Consider the following 25,245-nt stretch of genomic DNA (forward strand, 5'->3'; position numbering starts at 1 on the left):
TTCAGGCCAAAAGCCACCAGGAATGAATCTCCTTCCTACCACACCTTAAAAACTAGGCAGGTAGACCTCTGAGCTTCCTCACCTTGCAGCCCAGTAACCAACAATGGGCCAACAAGAATAGTTAAAAAAAACAACTCTTTTGTCACCCAAAGAACCTTCATTATGGGATGAAAAGAAATGTTACAAATCAAAATGCTCAAGTTGTTGGAGGCTTCTTGAGGTTGACACCAGGGGGTTTGTATTTTACAAAGACCTTGCAGTCAGTGCAGAAGATGCTGATGAAGGGGTTTGCAATGTGCTGGCTCCCAAACCTGCAACAGGATCTTCTATTATAATGCTGATATCTCTGTGCCCCCCTAAGGACAGGCAGCAAAGCAGAAAAGGGAGCGTGAAGGAAGAGAGAGAAAAAGAGAGAGGAAAGTTACTTACCAAGGCAGAATCCTGTCTGCCATACTTTGGAGACGTTGTAGTTGTTCTCCCTTGAAAGACCTCCAAAAGGTTCTGCCATTGCCCATACCATGAACAATACATCAGAGTAGAGATCCCAAAACAAGGCCCCAAATTTGGGGGGCCCAGGGGCACACTTGATAATCTAAGCAACTGCTGCGGGTACCTGAATCCCTCCCCCACCAAAACCAGGCAAAACACCTATACCCCCCAAAAAAGCAATCTCCCCCACCTCTGACAAAAAGGTAACTGTCCAAAGCACCATTTAAAACAAAAAGCAAAAACAACAATTAAATCCGAGAAGCCATGGTGCTAATGAGTGCCATGTTTGGGACCCCAACTTTAGAGTCATTTTCTTCACACACACACACACAAGGAGCCTTTCAGTCATTTCAGGTTCACCAAGTTCTTCTGCCCAATTGTAATTCCCCTTTTCTTTGCCACTTGCTGTGGCTGCTGTTGGCCTCAGCATTATCCTTTTTCCAGCAGCCCCACACAATCTCACCAATATGCTCGTGCAGAATATTATAAAGAAGCACGGTGACCAAGACTGGTGATCTTGTAGCCACTCAGGAATCAGGTGCATGACACTGGTGGTGGCCTCTAGGGTGGCAGGTCAGGCTCTGTGGGTCCATCTTGCAGAATTTTGAGCAAAGGAGCAGCTAACTAGTGTGGGATTAACACCTATGCTAAGCATAGTACAAGCGTCCCCCTGTACATAGTTCCGGACCCCTGTGCGCATAAGTGAAATCGCGTAAATTGCTGAGCACCCTCTAAAACGCTTCTAAATGCCTATTTCCCCCTGGTCTACTGCTCTTTCTCCAATCCAGACCAAAATATCTAGAATTAAAGCTCTGGGGCTGGACGGAGGATGCGCAAGAAAACAGAAGCAGCTGCTGCTGCGCTACCCCGCATGTCAGCTATTAAGCGGGGAGGCTGAGCAGCCTAAACAAAGCCCTGCTGCACCTCAGGTCTCTTCAGGGCTTCCTCTGCCCTCATTGACATCCTCTTCAGGCTCCGGGGAGGGTCCCCTCACAAGGACTCTCCAGCTCTCTTCCGCTATTTGCTGGTATGATTTTATTTATTTCCAGCGGTCACAGAGCAGGGGTCAAGGAACTGGGCCTGCTATCGTGTGTGTAAATTAACTGAGGGTACCATGCCTATGAATGTGCCTTGCTACTTGTAGCAGGAAGCTTTACAATCCCTTTCTCAGCATGGTATTCACTGTCTCGAGAAGGGCATTTCTAGATGTGGGCAAAGTTAAAATACTACTGGCTGAGTGGTGGAAAGAATAATGGTGTTTTGTGTAGCATGATAGATTTCTGGGGAGGGGTCAGCAGCTCAACAAAAGGCTACCAATGTGACTCTGCATCTCCATGGCTACATCAGCAACTATATGAATGCTGTGCAGAGAAGGAAGTTTGACATACAATTTGTTATTGCAGCAGCGTAAGGTGTACATAGCACTTTGCAGGATTTCTTGAGCAAGTGAGAGGGGCTCTGTCTCCAAGGAGCCTACAATCAAAATGCCGGCCAGAAAGTCAAGAGAGGGAGAGAGAAGAGAAGCAAGCAAATGTGACCAAGTGCAATTACCTGTACTCAGGTGTGGTTGCAACTGAGGCCAGGGATCAAAAGGTTAAAACAAATGTTGCACAGGGGGGAAAGGAAGGTTTTGAGGGGGGATGTGAAAGAAGGGAGAGAGATGGCCTCTTGTACTTGTCCAGAGAGAGACTTCCACAACTGGATAGCTCAGTTGGTTAGAGAATGGTGCTGATAATGCCAAGGTTGCAGGTTCGATCCCCATAAGGGACAGCTGCATATTCCTGCATTGCAGGGGGTTGGACTAGATGATCCTCAGGGTCCATTCCAGCTCTACAATTCTATGATTCTATCATTCTAACTGAAGGGCGGGAAAGGAGAACAGGCAAAGTTGTGTTAGAAGATCATCACACAGCTGTGGTTAGAAGACCAAAGTCACAGACAGCTCTGTAAAGGAAACCAAGGGAATAGCAAGGCTGTGGCCAGCTTTAGAGGCAGGAGAGCCAAGGAATTTCTACTGGAAATGAAAGGTGATGGGAAGGCAGCCAAGGAAAGCATTTGAGAAGGGGCATCACAGGAGATGAGGGTGACTGGCAGACATGGGCAACAGTGGATTCATGAAATATGGGTTATTCAGCCATGAATTTTGACCACTTGCTTTCCCCATCTGCTTTTCTCTGATAGATAATTATAACAGCTCATCTTCCCAGCTTGATCTCCTTCTACCACACTGCTCCCCTAAGACCATCTATGAAGTATGTCACAAATCAAAGGGAAAGGTGAACCAGGTTGACTGACGGGGGCAAAGTGGGACAAGGAGGGGGGATTTTAAAAGGTATTGAGAAGTGCCACACAGCTGCAACTTTCTGTTCACCAAATTTCTAGCTTCCCCCTCAAGACCTGCTTCTTTAACAAAGCCTTTCAAAACTCAGTTCAGAGTTAGTCTTTAATACAACACCATAGGAAGGGCACCAGTTCAGTGGTACAACCTCTGCTTTGCATGCAGATGTAGGGCTTGGAGAAACCCCCAGAAGAAATCCTGGAGAGCTGTCAGTCAGTATGTAGACATTACTGAGCTGGATGGACCAAGAGTCTGAGTCAATGTAAGGCAACTTCCTCTGTCCCCATGAAAAGGGCTTCCAATGTTCCACACACAACATGGATCAATCCAGTTTGGCTCACAAAGCCATTTTCTCTCAAGCCACGCACCCCTGCCCATCAGCTGACACCCCTGATGATGTCAGCTGATGGGCAGGAGAAAAGGGTTTGATGCTACGTTGGCTGCACACCCTGTTCCAAGCAGGGAACAGGATCCTGCAGCCAAGGAAGCAGGATTTAACCTCCGCTGATCAGCTTAGCCTTTTGCTCTTCAGAGCTGGAGCAAGGTTGAAAGGTGGGTGTGAGGCACTTCAGAGTGGTTTACAAAAACGCTTTGTGAAACGTCTGCCCTCGCCTCCATTTTGACATCGCTCCTGCTAGGGATTTTGACAGGTGGGTGGTTCTGAACACCCATCAAATTTGGCCCACAATGCCGATTCTGATAAGGACCTGGCCCATGGAACCAACCAGAGATCTCCCTCCCCCCCACCGCTGCAAAAGGCTGAGCTATAGCAAGTATGGGTGGGAGGGTAGGGCTTAGCTGCCTTGTACATCATTTCTGCTATTCATTCATTGTAACACCTTTCATGCAAATCCTGTCTTTTCTGTTAAGTGGGCAGGGACCATTACAGAAGTTGAAAGTTTTCCCAGAGGCAGCTGAGTCTGTGCTCAACAGCAGCAGTCGTAAGATATCCAATTCTTTTGCCCACACCTTACCGTGAGTTTTCCCAGAGGCCACGTTGGTGTCTGAATGGGAGCGTACATGGCTCCTCTTGAGCCCCCCATAGGAAGCTGCCGTCTGACCCTCTGAGAAGCTGGACCTACGGAAGAGGCTCATCCCTCGGCTGCTGCTGCTGCCGCCACTTGCTCCCTGCTCTCCCAAGGAGGAAACGGACTCCTGCTTTTGGGAGCTGCTGGACGAAAACAGGTTGGAGGTGCTGCTCTCAGCACTGTTGCTAGTGGACGTGCCGGACTGGGCTGGGCTACCACAAGCCCGACTCTGCCGGCCCAGGTTCCCAATCGCCAGGTATTCTGGCCCGTCTGTGTCATCCTGGCTGGCTGCCCACTGGTCATCATTGGCCGAGGTGCTGGCGCTCATCTCGCCAGGAAGGGAGGCATCTTTTGGGGGAGAGACGGTGAGGTGTGGGAGAGGAGGGGCTTGCCACTGGGGGGACCTGCCCTCCGGCTGCCAATGAGATGAGGCACATTGGGAGTTTTCCTGAGGCTGGCTGGTGCCACTGCAAACCCAAGTGTTTGAAGGTCTCCTGTCTGGAAAGAGGTGGGGAAAGAAGGGGAAGCAGGGACTTGAGTATTTTAAGAAACAGAAATGGCAACAGAAAAACACAACCTAAACTACTGCACTTTGCGGTGCTAGAGCTTTCACCTTGAATGCTGGCAGAGGCGGAGTAAAGACCTGAGAAGGAGCCAAAATACCGGTGGGTCGTGCATTCAGCTGGAGGGGTACATATGGATCCAGGAAGCGCTGTGAGACTTTGGCTCTTTGTCACAGGCACAGAGGACTCGCTCTTCCTGGCAAACTGAAAGAAGGACCTAGTTAATGCACAAGGAATACGCAAGGAAGTAGAGCTATAGAACCAGAAATGGAAGGAATCCAGTGGATTATCCGAATCAATCCATATTCAAGGAACAGGGTCCACATTTATTTATTTGTTTATTTATTTAGCCTGTGAACCCCAGATCAGCTGCCGTGGAATCCCCGGGTGTTGCGGAGGGCACATTCTAGGGGCACTAACATATCAGCTGTGCCTCATCAACACTGTTGTCCTATGTTAAGTGTTGCTCTAAGAAAGCTCTCTCTTGCAGGGAAAGGTGGGCAAGCAGCGTTTCAGAGAAGTTTGCGAACCGTTGCTGATCATCTTATTGAGGAACTCCCACTTGACTTCTGGCACCACGGAAAGCCACTCATTAAATCCAACATCTGCTCCAAGGTGACATAGATAAAGCACATTCACTGATCCCTGGCCAAGCTTCTTTTCAAACCTTCAAGAAAGAAGAGTCACTCACAACTTCCCCAGCAGCTATTTCACTGACAGCTATTCTTTAGATGTAGCCCAGTAATTTCCTCATGTCTTATCCATTGTGGCTTCAGGAATGGCTCTTTCTGAAAGCAGGCCTGGAAGCTAAGTGGAGCAACTAATAACAAACCCTGAAGCAATGGAGAAAATCCCCCAGGGTCCAGTCTACCTGACAGATGCTTCTGAACCAGCACTGCAGTCTGCCTTCTCACAGATATAGCTGGCTGAGCAATTTCCTCCTGACCAGCCATTTTGCAGAGCTACAGCAAATGCTCTGGGGCATTTAACCTCTGGGTCAAGCAGTCAAGGCACTTCTTCAAGAGTCCCCTGCTTGCTCCTGAATGAGATATTGTGTGCAGGACAACAGCAGAGCGGCATCTGGGAGGAGGGAAGCAGTGAGCAAAAGGGGAGGGGACACAAACAAGAAGCAATGAGGACCCTTCTCACCATAGATGCATCTATCTGAGCTAGCAGCCGGGGGTTGTTCTGTTCGACAGCCTCCAAGCACTGTAACATGGCTGTCACATGAGCATCACTGAGCAGGAATGCTGAGTCTGCAAAAAGGAAAATAAAGGAAAAGGAAAACGCAGGCTATTATTATTATTATTATTATTATTATTATTATTATTATTTATACCCCACCCATCTGGGCAGCTTCCAACAAAATATTAAAATACAATAGTATTGGCTTATTGTTCCTTTACAGTATTTGCATTCCTAAGGTCCCAGTCCTCTGGGCTTCATGCTATAGAAGAGAGGGGAGAAGAAGTACCCAAGGGACTTTCAGAAGGAAGGAAGAAAGGGACTTCCTACAAGCTATGTGTTACTTAGCTTTCTATCCTTCCCCAAGGGTGCTGAGCATTTTTTTTAAAAAAAGTAAGTCAAATAAAAACAAAAAATAAAAGGATCCCCCGCAAAAATACTGAAGACTTTTTTTAAAAAAAAAAGTAGCCCTGAACTACTAAAACCCAAACTTGACTGTCTTACAGTCCTTCTCAGAAAGCATTCAACGCCCAATGAATTCACAGGGAAAAGATTTCTACGGTTGTGCAGCAGTCTTCAGAAGCCTCTTGCAAGTTATAAATGAGACAGCCATCTTGAAGGTGTTGGGGCAAGTGACCTTGCACCTCTGCTTTTCACTCACTTAGCACTTCCCAGTTGACATACAATCAGGGAGTTGGCCAGGTCAGGTGTCATCGAGTCCAAACCCTGCTGATGCAGCTTCCATGCACACTGGAAACCTATCCTGTCAAGCAGGAGACTTCTAGGCTTGCCTTCTCCACAACTTAGTAGTTTGCACTGCAGTGCAACAGGGATGGGTTCCTGTGTAAATGATTCTCATGCCACATCTGTCACCAGAGAGTTCCTACAATTAGACACAGCCAGTGACATGGAAGAAGCTACCTTTGCAGGAACAGTCCCCTAGTATGTTCCTCGACAGTTGCATCACCCATGGACACTCCATCTCAACAGAAGAATTGCAGAAACGGACTCTGCAGCTGTGTTACAACAACAAAGGCCTCTTGAATGTCTCCCTTCATGGCACGCCAATTAGGACAACGGACCCCCCTCCTCCCCAGCCTTCATGGTACAAGCTCTACACACTTAAGGCTTTGTATCAACAGGCTGTGATCATAAGCATGCGGGGGCTGAGGATACAAAAAAGCACCAGCAAGGGTTTGGGAGTTAAGGAAGTAGGCCCAAAGGGAAGGGCCCATTACTTAGTAGTAGATCACATGCTTTGAATGCAGAAGGTCCCAGGCTCAGTCCCAGTTAAAAGGATTTCAGATAGTAGGGCTGGGAAAGTCTTTGAAAGTGACCCGGAAACTACAACTAATCCAGAACGCAGCAGCTAGACTGGGGACTGGGAGCGGCCGCAGGGACCACATAACACCGGTCTTGAAAGACCTACACTGGCTCCCAGTACGTTTCCGAGCACAATTCAAAGTGTTGGTGCTGACCTTTAAAGCCCTAAACGGCCTTGGTCCAGTATATCTGAAGGAGCATCTCCACCCCCATCGTTCTACCCGGACACTGAGGTCCAGCCCCAAGGGCCTTCTGGCGGTTCCCTCACTGTGAGAAGCCAAGTTACAGGGAACCAGGCAGAGGGCCTTCTCAGTAGTGGCGCCTTCCCTGTGGAATGCCCTCCCCTGTGGAATGCCCTGCGCTGCGATCCCGCTTGTTGTGCTGGCTTCTGGCTTAGCTGCACGCAGCCTCTCCCGGGCAGTGGGGAGCCTTCATCCCGCTGCCCGGGAGAGGCTGCACGCGGCTAACCCATAAGCTAGGACAGCAAGCGGGATCGCTGCGCAGCAATCCTGCTTGCTGTCCTGGCTTCTGGGATTCAGAGTATTTTTTTTTCTTGTTTTCCTCTTCCAAAAACTAGGTGCATCTTATGGTCTGGTGCATCTTATAGATTGAAAAAGGTGTCTATCACGAGAGGTCACTACAGGATTGTTCACACAGTGTGTTCATACATGTCATTCAAATATGCCATGGGCTGCCAGAGAAGCTAAGAAGAGCCTGCAAGATCAGGCTAGCAACACATCTAGTCCAACGTTCTGTTCTCACAGTGGCCAACCTGATACTTCTTGGGAAGACTGCAAGAAAAGATATGAGCACAACAGCACTCTTTCCACTGAGGAATCCTAGTAACTGGTTTTAAGAACATATTGATATGAGAAGGGAGATAGAACACAGCCTTGCCATCCATGGATTGCCTAATCCTCTTTTACTACCTTTTGAGTCACTAGTTAAACTATATATAGGCCAGTTATAGTATTTTGGCATTTTCCCATTTTTTATTGCTTACTTTTCTAGACATATTTATTAGTTTGCATTTGTATGTGCACATATATAATGTACAGAGTGAAATGAGACATCAAACAAAAATATTAGGCGGAGGATTTGCACTTCAGTAAAACAAATTTAGCCAGGTCATCCATGTTTAAAAGAACATGAATATGAAACACAAAAAGAGGATATGAAAACTGATGAACTGCCAGATAAATAAGGAAGCAGCATTAATAAAGTGAAAGCAATACAACAGAACAGCTACAAAAGACATGATGTGAAACAATAGATGAGGCAGCACAGCTCAGTGCTTCGTTTTCCCCCCCAGGGATGAGAAACCTTTTTCTGCCTAAGAGGCATATTCCCTCCTGGGAAACCTCCAGAGGAGCACATGCAAAAAACTCTGAGGAGCAACAGACCTGCCTTTTTCCTTTGCCCTTTTATCCAAAGATCACGGGGTAATAGTAGTATTCTAGTACAATGCCCAGCAGTGGCTCTACAGCAGGGGTCAGCAAACCTTTTCAGCAGGGGGCCGGTCCACTCTCCCTCAGACCTTTTGGGGGGACGGACTATTTGGGGGGGGAATGAATGAATTCCTATGCCCCACAAATAACCCAGAGATGCATTTTAAATAAAAGGACACATTCTACTCATGAAAAAACACGCTGATTCCCAGACCGTCCGCGGGTCAGATTTAGAATGCGATTGGGCCGGATCTGGCCCCCAGGCCTTAGTTTGCCTACCCATGCTCTACAAGGGTTTCAGGCCTACATGAAAATGCTGGGGGTTGAAATTGCGATCTTCCACATGCAAAGCAGACAACCTACCACTGAGCCATGACCCTTCCACATCCTTTAAACAACATTTGCCAACATGGCCAGCCTGGGACTTTAACCTCAGTTTTGGGGAAGGGGGAGGAAGAGAGAAGCCACCTGTGTCTGCCTGAAAGCTGCCTTTTGTTTGCAGGCTGCCAAGTGCAGACCACAGGGTACAAGAAAGAAGAAGAATAGCACAAGAAAGAAGAGGAAGAGGCCGGGTTTCATCTTACCTGCATAGAACTTCCTGGTGTACTGTTTGTTCCCAAGCAGAGGCTTCAGCTGAGCTGACAGGCAATGGAACTGCAGGCTGTGCTGGAGCCACGCCTCTGCAATGGCTCGATCACTGACGCCGTCGGTGTTCCGCTGTCCGTTCTCGTACAGGTTGATAAACTGGAAGACAGATGCTACTTCCTCTGAAAAGCTGGCAGAGACTAGCAGGTAATGGACAGCAGCGTCCCAGAAGAGCCCTGATTACATGCTCCTCTTAGAATCTCTCTCAATTTGCCACTGTCCCTGGAAGGGTATGAGGGACTGCTGCTTGAGGCACCAGCTGACAAATGAGAGGCAGCATAGCCTAGGCTGCCAGAAAGCCAGTCTGTATCAGCATCAGTTCCCCATTCGCACAACAGGGAAAATAATGGCCTCACTTTGCAAGCCTGAGATGTGTTATTACCCTTGAAGACGGAGGAAGCTGCCTGCCCTTAGCAGACCCCATTTTCTTGCCTGATTATTCTCTAAATGGAGACTGTTAGCAGCAGCCCCAATACAACACACCTACATATGCTTTCCACGATAATCACGCCAATTTCCGCGTTTTTTATCACAACTCTCGCCATTGATCCAGTGTCAGAACTTGAGCTGCAGCAGGCAAAGGGAGCTTGATGGAAATTCAGTTATAGTTCAGTTGTTATTGTTATTTATTATTATTATTATTATTATTATTATTATTATTATTATTATTAAACTTTCCTCAGGTCTGAAGCTGCTTGCATTTCCTCACCAACCTTGGGCTGCAGGTAAGAGTTTCTCATCAGCTCCCTCCCACCTGCCGTCAGGACTTTGTATTTATTTTATTCCTGCAAACAATCCCAGCAAGATTTGCCTTTCAGACCTTCCGTAAAGGTTAAAAACAACCGAGGCAAGTGACTTCTGCTCACCTTGACAAACTTGTCCCCCACCCCCTGGCAAAACCAAGATCTTCTTTCCCCAAAACATGAGCTCACCTTTTCAATGTGATGGGCAGCATGTGGGCTCAGCCAACGGAGGTCCTTCACAAACTGCCAATAATCCCTCTGCCTGCAACACACCTGCCCAGGAAATACAGAGAGTTAAAAATTCCCCTGGCAGTGCCAGCTCAATACGTGATCAGAGACCAGATTCATTAAGAGGCAGGCTTAGAAAGAGGAAGGAAATTAACTCCTTTACCGCTGTCAATTATGAACTATGGACCAAAACATGTCAGGTGGTCTGAAGTGCTACTTCTGAAATAACCTCTGTTACAGCTTAATTTGCATCTTCCTTCTCTCAAGCAGTTGCAAAAAGTCAGACAAGAACAGAGTCAAGAATTCAATGCCTTCCTGATGTCTGGAACATGCTGCATTCAGGTTAAGCAAATCAATCACCTGGTTGGTACATAATGCTAAATCATAGTTTATCAAACTATGCTTTAGCGTTATGTGTGTACCCTGCCCAGCAGCTTACCTATTATTTATTGCCAAAAACCAATGATTTGAAGTCATGGGTTTTTGCTGGCTTATGAAACTTGGCTTATTTTAAACATGGCTTAACACTACGTGTAAATTCAATAGTTTTCCTTACCCATGGTTTGTTTGAAAACACACACAGCAACACTCACAAAACTACAAAGGCTTGAGGCAAGAGTAAGTGTTGTGCCATCAGCATATTGCCAGTGTGGTGTAGTGGTTAAGAGTGGTAGTCTCGTAATCTGGGGAACCGGGTTCGCGTCTCCGCTCCTCTATATGCAGCTGCTGGGTGACCTTGGGCTAGTCACACTTCTTTGAAGTCTCTCAGCCCCACTCACCTCACAGAGTGTTTGTTGTGGGGGAGGAAGGGAAAGGAGAATGTTAGCCGCTTTGAGACTCCTTAAGGGGAGTGAAAGGCGGGATATCAAATCCAAACTCTTCTCTTCTTCTCTTCAGAAACTCTGGATGACCTCACTGAGCACATGGGATAAAACTGAACCCTGAGGAACCCCACACTGAAAGCTCCATGAGGCTGAAGAGCACTCCCTAATTATCACCCTCTGGAAATGGCCATCCAAATAGGACCGGAAATACCGAAAAGTGGTGCCACCTACCCCTAACTTGGACAGTCACTCCAGAAGGATACAGTACAATGATGGAAAGCTGCTGAGAGGTTGAGGCGAATTAATGGGTACACATTTCCCCTGTCTTCCTCTTAACAGAAGTCATACAGGGTAACCAAAGCAGTTTCTGTGCCCAAACCGGGCCTAAAACCCAATTGAAATGGATCTGAAAATACCCACTTCCTCCAACAGCATCTGGATCTGGTCTGTGACTACCTGCTTAATAACCTTCCCCAAGAATATAACATCTTAATTACATTGTTATGGCTCCACCTTTCCCAGGCAACAAATTATATATTTTTAAAGCGGGAACAGTTATATCCTGTCTTTCTGATTAAAATTATCAAGGGGGCTAATATACATTAAGAGCAGCTGTATGGATGGAGCAGACAATGAATGCTGCAAATACAAATGGAACTAAATTAGGTTAGACAGGAAGGCCAAAGCAAACACCACACTACACATCCTGACAGCTACAGTTTTATAAACAAGAACACGTTTTCTAGAGCAGCCAACATTAATATAACACTGAACCAAATAAGAATCAGTGTATTTTTGAAGCAACAATACCAAGGCTTTCAAGATACCAGATTTTTCATGGATGTAAGAACCTTAAGGTGTCTGCATTCATGCTCTTATTTAACTGTGCCAAAATTCCCAAGATGCTGATTTCTTCTCTCTATGGAGAAAATGCACTGATCACTAGTAACTTTGGTTATAGCTTATCTACTACAAGCAATGATTGTTTTGTGCATGTTCAAAATATGTGCAACTGTGCACATATGCATCACCACAACCTAGAAGTGCCCAGAAAAAGGTGTGGGTCGGGGGCATAACAGGGCAGGGGCATAACAGGGAGGAGAGCACTTACACAAGCTCCACCAATGTGTGCAAGGGTCAGGAATGCAAACCCCGCACAAAATGGGGGTAGTTGCCTGTACTGCAACCAACAGCCTGATTTTATCTCTGGAGGACTGCAAAAGCCCTACAGAACAGATTATTACTAATTATTATCTCAAAAGGACACTATTCCATTCCACAAGATGATAAAGGCAAGTTAATGATTTATTCTTGCAACTACAGTGGCAAAAGAAACTGTTGGTTGTTGCAGGAGGGAAGGTATTAATGCTGTTTGACATTTAATGGCAGCACAGCTAGGGAACGATGTCTAGACTAGAGGACTAGACCAATTCATAGAGGACAAGGCTATCAATGCCACAATGGGTATATTCCACCTCCACCACGAGAGGCAACATGCCTTGATTAGCAGCTGCTGGGAATCACAGGTGGGCAGAGTGCCGTTGTGCTCATGTCCTGCTTCCAGGCTTCCCACAGGCATCTGGTCAGCCACTGTGAGAACAGGATGCTGGACTAGGTAGACCATTGGCCTGGTGCTCTTATGTGCATGCTCAGAAGTACCACTACTCTAAAAAATGTGTACAGGGGAGGCATGATGGAGCTTTGTAAAATCATGAACAATGTGAAGAGAAAACCTTCCAGTTCAGAGACAACCTATTTCCCAGGTGATCTTTTTCAGGGAAAGCAGGAGCTATCACCCTGGAGACAGGAAGGGCGGAACGCTGAAAATGACTGCAGATGGGGAGACAAAAGGGCTTACCTAAGGTCACCTAGGAAAGGAAATATGATCTAACTAACTCTTGGATCACAGCTCTACTATACCTGCTCCCCCCTTTTTTTTCTTTTTTAAGAAAACAAACACTAGTTGGCCCAGGTCTCAGTCTTGCCTCACTTCTTCCTTAGCATCTTGTTCTGTGGATGCAACCCGACTACTAACATTCCTATCTATTCTCGTCCAAGACATGACATCTAGGTCAGATTTTAGACAAGATGATTAAGGGATCTGTTTTATGGCTGTCCCAGGTGAACACCGGTCAAGATAACCACCTGCTAAAGCAGAAGTAAGAGTATAAACTCCAGAGAAAGCCGAGAAAGCCTACCTTGTCTGGAATGAGCCCATGATGCAGAATGCTGTGCATGTCCCTGCAGAGTCGCTCCAAGCCACCATACTTAGACCAGACGTTGGGATTGTTTATAGACACCAAACCTTCCACTGTCGTCTTCAGGTTGCCCAGCAACTTCCAGTGCTCCTTCCTGAAAAATGCAGACCATCAGTTCTGTTGCGCAGGCAAAATTTCCTCGCTGCTTTGTGACCCTTTACAATGTCATCATTGTGGAAAAACAGTAACATAAGCAGGATGTGGTGTCACCAGTTCAAGTTCAACAGAAACCCCATCCATGCTGTTCCAATGCAACTACTTGTGCCAGGACAGATGGCGCGACAGCTCCTCTGCTGCAGTCCTGGTAGGAGAGCTTCCTCCCAAGCATTTTCCCTTGTGACAGCCACACTTTAACAGCTTTTCTTCTTTTTTAAAGAAAGAACGCTTAAAAGGGTAAATTATAAATTGTAAACTTATCATGGTCTGGAGAAAAGCAGACACAGAAATTCCTTTGGGAGGTAGGGCAGGATAGAATCATCAACGTCTCTCACACAGATTCATAGAGGTCGAAGGGGCCACGAGGATCGTCTAGTCCAATTCCCTGCAATGCAGGAATCTTTCACCCAATGTGGGGCTCAAACCCACAGCCCTGAGATTCGAGCCCCACATTGGGCGAAAGATGCTCTACCAACTGAGCTATCCCCATACCCATTGACAGGTAAGAGATTCAGGAGAGTCAGAAACAAGCACTTCTTCACACAGCACATAATTAACTTATAGAATTCACTCCCACAAGATGTGGCAGTGGCTAGTAGCTTTAAAGAGGAAGTAGCCAGATTCACAGAGCTTTGGGCTGTCAACGGCTAATAGCCGTAATAGCTAAACAGAACCTTCAGGTTCAGAGGCAGTCTATCTCTGAATACTTGCTGCTGTGCAGGGAGGCCCAAGCCTTCATGACCTGTTTCTGTATTTCCTGGAGACATGAATGAAATGCAAGATGGATCTTTGGTTCCCATTCAACAGAACTTTAGAACCACCATGGGAGAATATTTCACTGAGTGCATCCTAAAACTGATGAGGATTTTACTTTTAAATAATAATACCAGAGCTGCAATACAGAGAGGACATTTAAGAACTTGATTATTATATTATTTACTGGTTATGTATAACCATCTGTGTACATGGTGCTTTACAAAGGATGATTTTTATTTTATTTGCAGATCTATAAACTGATTCATAGCCAAAAGCTACAAAGGTGGTGTACAGCAAGATAACAAAGAAATTAAAATACTAACACAGACACTACGTACACAATAAAACCAGTTCCTTTTAAGATTCCATCAAATGACAGGCTCCCACTTCAAGGAAAGATATTTTTTTTTAAGTCTTCAATAAATGCCTAAATATCATGGTGCTAGATGCTTGCTTAAACACAGTAGGCAACCAATTATAGAAGGCTGGAGCTGCAACACTAAAAGCCCTCTATCCAATACTTACTAAGTATACCTCCATGGCAGGAGATTCTCTCAGCAGTGCCCATGTGAGAAGTGCACTTGCTGAAATAGAGGGTGAGGCAGACCCTCAAGCAAGCTGGCACCAAGTTATTTATGGCTTTAAATGCTAAAAGCAGAGCACTGAAGTGTGCCCAGTAACATATTGGCTGCCATTTCAGTTCCCTCAGCAGGAGTGGCGTCAACAGGGTGGGCCAAGCAACAACCTACCTGCTGCAGTCTGCACCAGCTTGTGGACTAAGCCCAAGGGAAGCCCCACATAGAACACACTGCAGTAATTCATTCCAGAGGTTACCAGTGCCAGGACCACAGTGGCCAAGCTATGGGGAGTGGGGGAAAGCTTGGGGATGTACCACCATCCAGCTCTCCTATTGGCTTCCCACTACAGGAGCGTCTCAAGGACCATGTTTGCCTTGGGTGGGGGGCGGAGTGAGAAGCAGTAGCATCTTCTAAAACGAACTACAGTACCGGTAATTGCCTTTTCCTCTTATCATAACTTTTTACAAAAATCTGCTGATTGTGATAGGAATATTATGTAAACCACTTAAGTGCGCCTAATAAGCAGTTACGTAATAAACATCCTTAAATAAATAAATTATTATTATTTTGGTCCAAGAACGGCCACAGCTATCTTACAACGGAAGATAAGCAAGAGTGGTGGTGAATCACTTCTCCAAGCAGCTTATATTCTATGACAGCAAAGCAGAAAGGGGAGGGGTAGCAGCAAAAGTAACATGGAATGAACGTGTGTTTTCTTCTTCCACTGCTTAGTTTGCACTGCGCTCTTTGTGTTTTGTTTATTAGTCTTATGTGAGTAGATACCGCTGTTGGGTAGAAGGCCAGCATTTCACATACACAAATAGGTAAAGGTAAAGGGACCCCTGACCATTAGGTCCAGTCATGGCTGACTCTGGAGTTCCGGCGCTCATCTCACTTTACTGGCCGAGGGAGCCGGCGTACAGCTTCTGGGTCATGTGGCCAGCATGACTAAGCCGCTTCTGGTGAACCAGAGCAGCGCACGAAAACGCCGTTTACCTTCCTGCCGGAGCAGTACCTATTTATCTGCTTGCACTTTGGCGTGCTTTCGAACTGCTAGGTTGGCAGGAGCAGGGACCGAGCAACGGGAGCTCACCCCGTCACAGGGATTCGAACTGCCGACCTTCTGATCGGCAAGTCCTAGGCTCTGTGGTTTAACCCACAGCGCCACCCGCGTCCCTACACGAATACCATTACATTAAATTGGGGTGAGGAGTCGAGCAAATTCAGTAATGGAAACTGGGGGGGGGGGATTGCAAGAGTGAGAGGTCATGCCATGTATGGTGTTCTGGGAGGGTGCCCCAGACAGGGGGCCAAAAGTGTTTAAACGAAGCAGGGAGCTTTGGGGCAACTGAGGGTGGTGGAGTTTAGGGTCGAGGGCTTTGTAAGCCGGAGAACAGAAAAGAGGACTGTCAGGCTCTGAGCCAGGATTATATTTAGAAGCCTCCTCCTGTTTTTGTCTGCACCAGAGAACCTGCCTTGCATATTAAGAATAGAACTGGACAACCCTGGACAGACACAAAAACCCCAACCAAAGCCCAAAAAAACCCAGAAGGCTGCCCTAGGACAGGAGCTGCATTTGTTCATTGCTTTTATGAATGCTCATAACACCACAGCACACATGTAAAAGGCTGTAAAGTAACATAACATTATATGTAATAAAGCTGTAATTTAATCGTCATATCAAAAAATTGCAAAGCACAGTTCCTGATGGCAGTAACATATCATATTACTATTAACCTTCTATATGTATTATTGTCGTAAAGTCCAAGGATTGTCAAGTCTCAGGCTCATGAAAATCAGAGTAAAATCACAACCACAGGGAAGATATCATGTCTTCCCTGCAGAGCTATTTAAAAATTGCAAGAGGGTGTTGTGGTAAAAGCTTATGCAGACTCTACCACATCCTGAATGACATGAATGAAGCACTCTGGTAATTTGCTACTTTCTTATGGTGGATAGGAATTGCTTTTGAATCAGTCTCTTATCTACAAATGCCACATTCTTATGACTTCCTTAACAGTGCTCTTTCTCCCCACAACCACACACATGGCCACAACCGGGAGAAACTGTATGAACAGGAGGTAAGTTTGGGGTCCAAATGCTCACAACCACAGTTTTGGGCTAGCTGTGCACATTTCTGCCATACACGAGCTTTTATGCAGAATGATCTCAGCCACTCTCCCTTGGATCCCGCAACTCCACCCCAGAACACCTGAACTTCCTTACAAGAGAGCTGCTGTGTTCCAATTACTGCTACCAATAAGTGTCCAAATACTGAGCTGGCAATTATCAGCCAGAGAGCCCAGGACAAATGGTGACGAATCAGGGCAGGGCAGCAAGAGAAGGGAGAAGAGCGGCAGGGGGTGGGGAAGAGAATCGCTTCCTCAGCAAGTCCTTGCAAAGCTGGCTTAAAGAACAGCAACAGATCTGTCACATTCCTACAAATGAGTCACTCTACTACACTAGAATGCCATTTTTTAAATTTGTTTTTTGCTTTTTCAAGAAGGCATCCAATGGCCCACTGAGCCAAAATTGTATTTAATGTTCTCTGTATTCCATTTCTACCCTGCATCTTCCACCCAAATTGAGTTCCCAGAATGACTTACAAACCAGGAAGAAGAAGAAGAAGAAGAAGAGTTTGGACTTGATATCCCGCCTTTCACTCCCCTTAAGGAGTCTCAAAGCGGCTAACAATCTCCTTTCCCTTCCTCCCCCACAACAAACACTTTGTGAGGTGAGTGAGGCTGAGAGACTTCAGAGAAGTGTGACTAGCCCAAGGTCACCCAGCAGCTGCATGTGGAGGAGCGGGGAAGCGAACCCAGTTCACCAGATTACGAGTCCACCGCTCTTAACCACTACACCATCCTGGCTCTCATGCTGGAAAAGCATAATAATAATAATAATAATAATAATAATAATAATAATAATATCAACTAAGCAGCCTCAGCAGCAAAACAACAATACACACAGAAATGGCAGGGTGGCACACAAAATGTGTGTTCAAGCAAAACAGTTGTCACTTGCTGTCCAAATGTGTTCATGTATGAAGAGCACCGAAGTCCTTGGAATTCACTGTGCCAACGTCTGGCTGCAGATGAGAAAACACAATCATGTGCCCCTATAAGCTACATTTCAGAGCAAGAGGGATAAGAAGAGCCTGGAAATGGCCGGAGGGGACAGCCCTGTTGGTCTAGGGTTCTGCTTGCAGGGAGCCCACAGCCATCTGGCTGGCAACTGTGAGAACTGGATACTGGAAAGATGGGCCTTTGGTCTGATCCAGCAGGAATCTTATGTTCTTAATGCCTGCAATGTGTGGGATACACAAAGTCAGGACATACAGACCAAGTCCACATCCAGAACTTCCCAAGGCCTACAGCTATTTTTGCAGAGAAAAATAATATTATCCTTTTTGGTTCATTTAATTGTTTCTGAAAAGGACTCTCATCCAAAAGTTGCTATTGAGGGACACCCACCAGGAACTCTGAAAGGGCCGTTCCTGCTTGTCTCCCAACTTGAAAAGGTTGTCTGAAAAGCGGAGACTTAAACACAAACCTTTTTGAATGCAAGAGTTTGGTTTCCAAGACAACGAGCAGCAAATTGGCTTATGCCATCAAGCCTATTCCTCCCATAAAGCTGGTTCTCCTGGGAAATGGAAACTAAATCTTAAGGCAGTGATCTAAGTTGACAGATGACTCACAATCAGCTCACTTTCCTTCCAACCAAATTGGCGTGGGGAAAGAGAGAGCTGACAGGCTGGGAGAAAACAAACCGTAAACCAGCATGCACAATGGCTGTGGCCACAGTCACACATTAGGACAACTTTCACCTTAATAAAACCCTGAGGTTATTAACTAGCACGGTCTTTGGAACAGGGCAGGAGCTGAAGCAAGGAGGGAGGGGTGAACAGGGTCCTTTCCTTATGAGATGGGCAACTTATCAGACCTAGTTATCTAGCCCAGCATCCCATTTCCCACATTGGCCTACCAGATGCCTACAGCAAGCCCTTGAGCAGAGACATGCTGGCCACAGCTATCTCTTGCTCTTGTTCTTCAGCAGCTGGAATTTGAAGGTACACAGCATCTGAACCTGGAGGACGCATTTTGCCATCATTAATAGCAGCCATTGTCATGCCACTATTTCAAAAATGTTGGTTTGGAAGAACATTACTAGAGTAGGACAGTTTTCACATTCCCCTAGGGCTTCTCTCAGTCATGGGCATGAAAAGATGCAGGGCAAAAGTTCACATATCAGTCATCGATAGCATCATCCTCATGATGAAGAACTGGGAAAGGTCCAGAATCATGCCCCATGGTGGGCAATGCTTACTGCATTGTAGGGGGTTGGACTAGATGACCCTCATGGTCCCTTCCAACTCTATGATTCTATGAAATGTAGGGAATTGTCACCCCTGTTCTATGAAAGACGGCCACCTTCCGTAACATCCTTCCTACACTCCAAAGGAGAGGCTCTTCTCTGTGTTCCAACACAGGTCAAGGTAAAATTCCTGGGGATGTTCAACAGGGCCTTTTCTGTGGCCATGCCACACTTAAGAAAACCATCAGAGTTGGTTGCTGTGCCTTCTAGCCCAGCAAGCAGTGGACAATTAGATGTTTAAGGGAAGCCTGCAAAGCAGGATGTGAGTGCAGCAGCACTCTCCCCACTTGTGATTCCCAGCAACCAGTATTCAGAGAAATAATGACTCCAGCCCTGGAGGCAGAAGAACACAAACCATTCTGACTGGTAGCCATTGACAGCTACTCTTTTAAAGCCATTCAAGTTGGTGACCATCATTATGTCTTGTGGGAGTGGATTCAATGCAAAAAGTATGCACAAATGGTATTCCTTTCTACAGGTGGTTTGTCTGACCACCTTCTTTTGTACTTTGTGCTGCCTAGTTTAGCCTATTTAAGCAAGTTTTCCACTCACCTATATGCTAGCTATTAGGCTGACTGGATTTTAGTCTGACATGCTGCCTTTTACACCTTTTTTACTTTCACTTGTTTTGGGAGTTTTTTTTACTTGTTTTAATGAAAGAGTTATTCAACACCTCCTATGCTTTTAAAATATATTTTATATCCTGCTAGCCTCAATATTTCACCCCTATTGCCATTAATTGGCCCAGATGAAGAGATAGGTATTTAGCTAGTACTGAATGATGTCGGTGCCAGCTGCAGTTCAGGGAGGAAAGCATGCCATGGTTCCCCCGTTTAAAAAAAATGGTAAGGAAGGATACAAATTATCTTAAAACAATTAAAATATTTCACACACCTGAAGTATGCAAGAGGCATGCATTAGGTTTATCTATAAATTGGCTAGGTTTATGATTTAGAGATAGGAAAAAATCCAAACTAGTCACTAAAGCTGCAATTCTTTTTACACTTAACTGATTCAGGAGTAAGCGTCACTGAACTCAGCAGGGCATAATTCTACGTAAACAATGAATATTGCATTGTAAATTGTCTAAACTGAGCTAACATAGATGCAAAAGGTCTCTGTACAAACAAGTTCTGACGTCTGTCTTCACCTGCACAGATTATGCCAGAGCTTGACAGCATTGGTGTCATGGAGAGTAGGCATAAAAGTCATCAAGCTTAGCAATGCGAAGCAGGTGGGTTTCAAGGGAGGAAGGCCCAGCTCTCCCCCACCCCCTTGTCCCTGAAATGCACAAATGACCAGCCAAACTAGGTAAGACAACAGCAGCCTTTGATGGGCCTGCCTTCTGTTGGCCTGTAGCCCTGTGCAAAATTTTGAGTTTCACATAACTCTAGAGCAAAGTTTTAATTAGGAAACTGTTGAAAATGACTAAGCCCTTATCTCTTTTATCAAGATTTAGGAGCGCTTTACATTTTAGTGTATACCTTTGACACGCAGGTGTCAGGGCGGGGAGAGAAACAATCACAGCCATTGAAAGTGCTTCATAGTGTTCTGTATTACTCAAAAGCTGACACCCTATTGGCCTGCTTTTTTCTCTTAAATTCTGAGAAGACAGTTTTCACTAAAAGCTATATTCATACCTTGCAACGTAAGTGTGCTCTTTCCCAAATCAATCTTCTATCTCTCAGAAATATTCCACACACATATTCTACTGATCACCAACCTTGTTTAATGCAGGAGATCCTAACAGAGACTACCCTGAGGTTGTCCATAAAGGCTTTTTTTAATGGTGCCTTTTCAACAAGTTGCCCAAGTCAGAGTACAGTGGTACCTCGGGTTACATATGCTTCAGGTTATAGACTCCGCTAACCCAGAAATAGTACCTCGGGTTAGGAACTTTGCTTCAGGATGGGAACAGAAATTGCACAGCAGCGGCGCAGCAGCAGCGGGAGGCCCCATTAGCTAAAGTGGTGCTTCAGGTTAAGAACAGTTTCAGGTTAAGAACGGACCTGTGGAACAAATTAAGTACGTAACCAGAGGTACCACTGTACACCAAATTTCTACCCTCCTGTGTCTTCTTGTGTTCCATTGAATGATTAAGATAGCAAGTTTCTAGTCCTTAAGCATGCAGAAAAGCATGAAAAGAAAAGTATCTAGTAAAAGTCAGATGATGAGACTGAATTTCCACTGAGCAGCGAAAGAATACCCTTTGATATTACTTCCCACCCACGTACACACAAACCCTTTGCTAGTTCCTCATATCTATTATTGCCTGGTCCTAATCCCTGTTCCTAAATCCCACTGATCCAAATTGGAAGACCCCACATTTCAGGGGTTAGGCATATGCTTTGCAATTGCTATTATCTCCAGTTAAACAATCTCAGCCTGCAGGGCTTGAAATAACCCCAGCTTGAGATCTGGGAAACCTGATGCCAATCAGAACAGACAATGATGGACCAATGAATCAGTTATCTGACTCTAGGTAGGGCAGAAATATATGTTCAAAGTATCTTTTGCACACTCCTTTAGTGACTTCACCCCTCCCCATGAAAGTCAAGTTCTTTGACAACTCAGCTACCAGAAGCAAAATATTCTGGTCTGCACAATTTATTGTTAATGGCGTGAGATTTCCACAGGAAAATAATGGAGTTTCTGCATACTGCACAGCAACCACTAAACACATATTGGACATTATATAGATATTAAAATGTACAACAGTAAATAAGCAACATGATTTCTGCCCCCCCAAAGAGTTGCAAATAAACTAAATATTTATGTGACTGATGTTCTTTTGCAATGGGCCTCAGTGGCTGCCCTGTCATCTACATACCCAGTGAACTTCACATCATATGGGAGACATGTGGGAGTTTTAAAGTTCTACAGAACTCTTCTTCAAGCTAGATTCCAACAATCAGCTTTGCTTTGTTTTTTAAAGTGAAATAAAGCATGGTTCTTTACTTACTAGCATGAATCTTGTTTGGCCCCAACAAAGTGTCTTCCCCCTCCTTTACAAAAAATTAAAACATGCAGTCTGATAAAGAGTTCTGTGTAAGAAGCTCTACTCAATTAGGTCAATGGCCCATCTAGTCCAGGACTGTCCTCATAAGCAGCCAATGAGATATCCAAGGATAGCCTGGAAGCAGAATGGGAGCATGACAGCACACTCCCCAACTAAAATTCCTAGCAAATAGAACATAGTCATCAGGGTTAGCAGTCACTGATGACCTTATCCTCCATTAATTTGTCTAATCCTCTTTTGAAGCCATCCAAGTTGGTGGCAATCACTGCCTCCTGTGGCAGTGAGTTCCATAGTTTTAACCAGGCGCCATGTGAACAAGTAGTTTCTTTTATCTGTCCTGAATCTTCCAACATTCAGCTTCTAGTAATTATTATTATTATTTTATTATTTATACCCCGCCCATCTGGTTGGGTTTCCCCAGCCACTCAGGGCAACTTATAGAATATATAAAGCATCAAACATTAAAAACTTCCTGATACAGGGCTGCCTTCAGATGTCTTCTAAAAGTTGTATAGTTCTTTATCTCCTTGACATACTAGTGTTCTAGTATTACGAGAGAAGGAGAAAAACCTCTCTTCGCACTTTCTTCACACCATGCATAATTTTATACCTCTCTGTAATGCTCGCCCACCCTCTTTCATTTTCCTTTTCTCTAAACTTGTGAGCTTGCAAGGAAATTCCTGCCTCAGTAAGTGAATCTGGGTCAGTCCTACACAACCTTTCCGTTGTTCAAACATAAAAAGCCCTGCTGAAGAGACTCCGGCACACACCTCCTAGTGACACAACCGAACTCCCTTCTCCATCCTCCTCCTCCCACACCTCCTCCTCCTCCTCCTCCGCCACATACAATATACAGTGGTACCTCGGGTTAAGAACTTAATTCGTTCTGGAGGTCCGTTCTTAACCTGAAACTGTTCTTAAACTGAAGCACCACTTTAGCTAATGGGGCCTCCTGCTGCTGCCGTGCCGCCGGAGCACGATTTCTGTTCTCATCCTGAAGCAAAGTTCTTAACCCGAGGTACTATTTCTGGATTAGTGGAGTCTGTAACCTGAAGCTTATGTAACCTGAAGCGTATGTAACCCGAGGTACCACTGTACTGTAATACAGTATTGCTTTACTACAATGTAACATCGAATTCTTTGCCCTTTTCCAAATAAATGTTCGGAGATTAGCATGATAAAGAGCTACGGCTTGTAGCCATGGTCAGCTGTTTACATTTTGAATTTAGAAGGGCAAATTATCCTTTTTAGCTTAGTTTATCTTTATACCATTGATGATGTGACTCTTGGATAATAATAATAATAATAATAAATTTTATTTATATCCCGCCCTCCCCAGCCAAAGCCGGGCTCAGGGTGGCTAACAACAATAAAACAGTACAAAAGTACAACACAAACAACACTCTAAAATCATTCATTATAAAATTAATTACATTCAAGCCACTGGCCACATTGGGCCAGAGCTCCGCGAAGATTGCCGAGGGAGGGAGTCAGGCTGTGCCCTGGCCAAAGGCCTGGTGGAACAGCTCTGTCTTGCAGGCCCTGCGGAAAGATGTCAAGTCCCGCAGGGCCCTAGTCTCTTGGGACAGAGTGTTCCACCAGGTCGGAGCCACAGCCGAAAAAGCCCTGGCTCTAGTTGAGGCCAGCCTAACTTCTCTGTGGCCTGGGACCTTCAAGATGTTTTTATTTGAAGACCGTAAGTTTCTCTGTGGGGCATACCAGGAGAGGCGGTCCCGCAGGTACAAGGGTCCTAGGCCGTACAGGGCTTTAAAGGTTAAAACCAGCACCTTAAACCTGATCCTGTACTCCACCGGGAGCCAGTGCAGCTGATATAGCACCGGGTGAATGTGATCTCGCAGCGAAGACCCCGTAAGGAGTCTCGCCGCGGCATTCTGCACCCGCTGGAGTTTCTGGGTCAGTCTTAAGGGCAGCCCCACATAGAGCGAGTTACAATAATCCAGTCTGGAGGTGACCGTGGCGTGGATCACAGTGGCTAGGTCAGGGCGAGAGAGGTAAGGAGACAACTGCTTAGCTTGGCGGAGATGGAAAAATGCCGCCTTTGTTATAGCTGCAATCTGCGCCTCCATGGAAATACCATCTCCACCCTTACTCTGAAGTTATTTCTTATATCTGGTAGGGAGATCCCAAACTATACACAACCTCTTCAAGACGTCCATAGAGGAGTTATGCGTTTTCATCTCCTAATCACTTGAGGCTGACAACTCATGCCCCACTGTCACGCAAGGTCCCATCCCAAAACGGGCTCTTTCCCATGGCCACCCTCTCTAGCCTGTAACTCCCCACCCCGCCTGCATTGCCCTCCCCGCCTCAGCAAACTCCCCTCTCCCCACAAATAGCCCCACCACCATCATGGGCTCTTTCCCGGCCCCCCAACTCACTCCTCGCCCGCAATGCCTCAGCAGACTCCCCTCCCGCCGCCCCATTGCCTCAGCTCCCCCAATAACTACCCACACCCCACTTAGCGCCCCCATTAACTCCCCGCCCCCCAAATATCTCCCCTCAGCTGTGACCCCCAACTGACTCCCCCCCCACTGCATGTCATTTCATTTCCCTCAGCTCCCACACCCCTTTTCAGTTAATTAGCTCCCCCACTCCCCGCCCCATTGCCTCAGCTCCCCCTATAACTACCCACACCCCATACCACGCACTTAGCGCCCCCATTAACTCCCCGCCCCCCAAATATCTCCCCTCAGCTCTGACCCCCAACCGACTCCCCCCCCCACTGCATGTCATTTCATTTCCCTCAGCTCCCACACCCCTTTTCAATTAATTAGCTCCCCCACTCCCCGCCCCATTGCCTCAGCTCCCCCTATAACTACCCACACCCCACTTAGCGCCCCCATTAACTCCCCTCCCCCCAAATATCTCCCCTCAGCTCTGACCCCCAACTGACTCCCCCCCACTGCATGTCATTTCATTTCCCTCAGCGCTCACACCCCTCTTCAATTAATTAGCTCCCCCCCCATTGCCTCGCCTACTTCCCGCCCCCCAACCAGCCCCACCCCCGGTTACCTCAGCCCCCCCCCCTTCCCGGCCCTGGTGCCCCCCTTCGCCTTCTGACCTGCTCTCCTCCTGCCCCGCAACCTCCATCCCTCGGAGGGCGAGGCGGCGGTCAGAGCCCGGCGGCCTCACTCCCCGCCTGGACGGCGACGCCCCCTCCGAGCGCAGCCCCGACTCCTCCGGCCATCTCGCCCGGGACAGCGCCGCCTTCTCTCGCCCTGAGGCGGGGAACTACGAGTCCCAGAGGCCCCCGCGCGCGCCTCGCCAAC

The 25,245-nt window shown here is 46.4% G+C and overlaps 1 protein-coding gene across 5 annotated transcripts in view; it reads right to left on the reverse strand.

The window, feature by feature from the left end:
- The window catches only part of RUBCN (rubicon autophagy regulator), a 49,335-nt gene extending 24,090 nt beyond the window's left edge, over positions 1-25,245 (reverse strand). For 2 of the 5 annotated variants that reach the window (XM_083612762.1, XM_083612761.1), the window contains exons 1-8: positions 25,038-25,206; positions 13,013-13,166; positions 9,952-10,035; positions 8,959-9,118; positions 5,568-5,674; positions 4,469-4,622; positions 3,802-4,353; positions 312-356 (exon numbers count right to left, since the gene is read on the reverse strand). In XM_083612762.1, the coding sequence (XP_083468888.1) occupies positions 312-356; positions 3,802-4,353; positions 4,469-4,622; positions 5,568-5,674; positions 8,959-9,118; positions 9,952-10,035; positions 13,013-13,166; positions 25,038-25,066 (1,285 nt within the window). In that variant the 5' untranslated portion in view covers positions 25,067-25,206. Of the gene's footprint in view, positions 1-311; positions 357-3,801; positions 4,354-4,468; positions 4,623-5,567; positions 5,675-8,958; positions 9,119-9,951; positions 10,036-13,012; positions 13,167-25,037 lie in introns of all 5 variants that reach the window. The other 3 variants (XR_014547889.1, XM_083612763.1, XR_014547888.1) reach the window with 2 other exon arrangements.

Source organism: Podarcis filfolensis (genome assembly GCF_964270895.1).
Source record: "Podarcis filfolensis genome assembly, chromosome: 5".
Taxonomy (NCBI): domain Eukaryota; kingdom Metazoa; phylum Chordata; class Lepidosauria; order Squamata; family Lacertidae; genus Podarcis; species Podarcis filfolensis.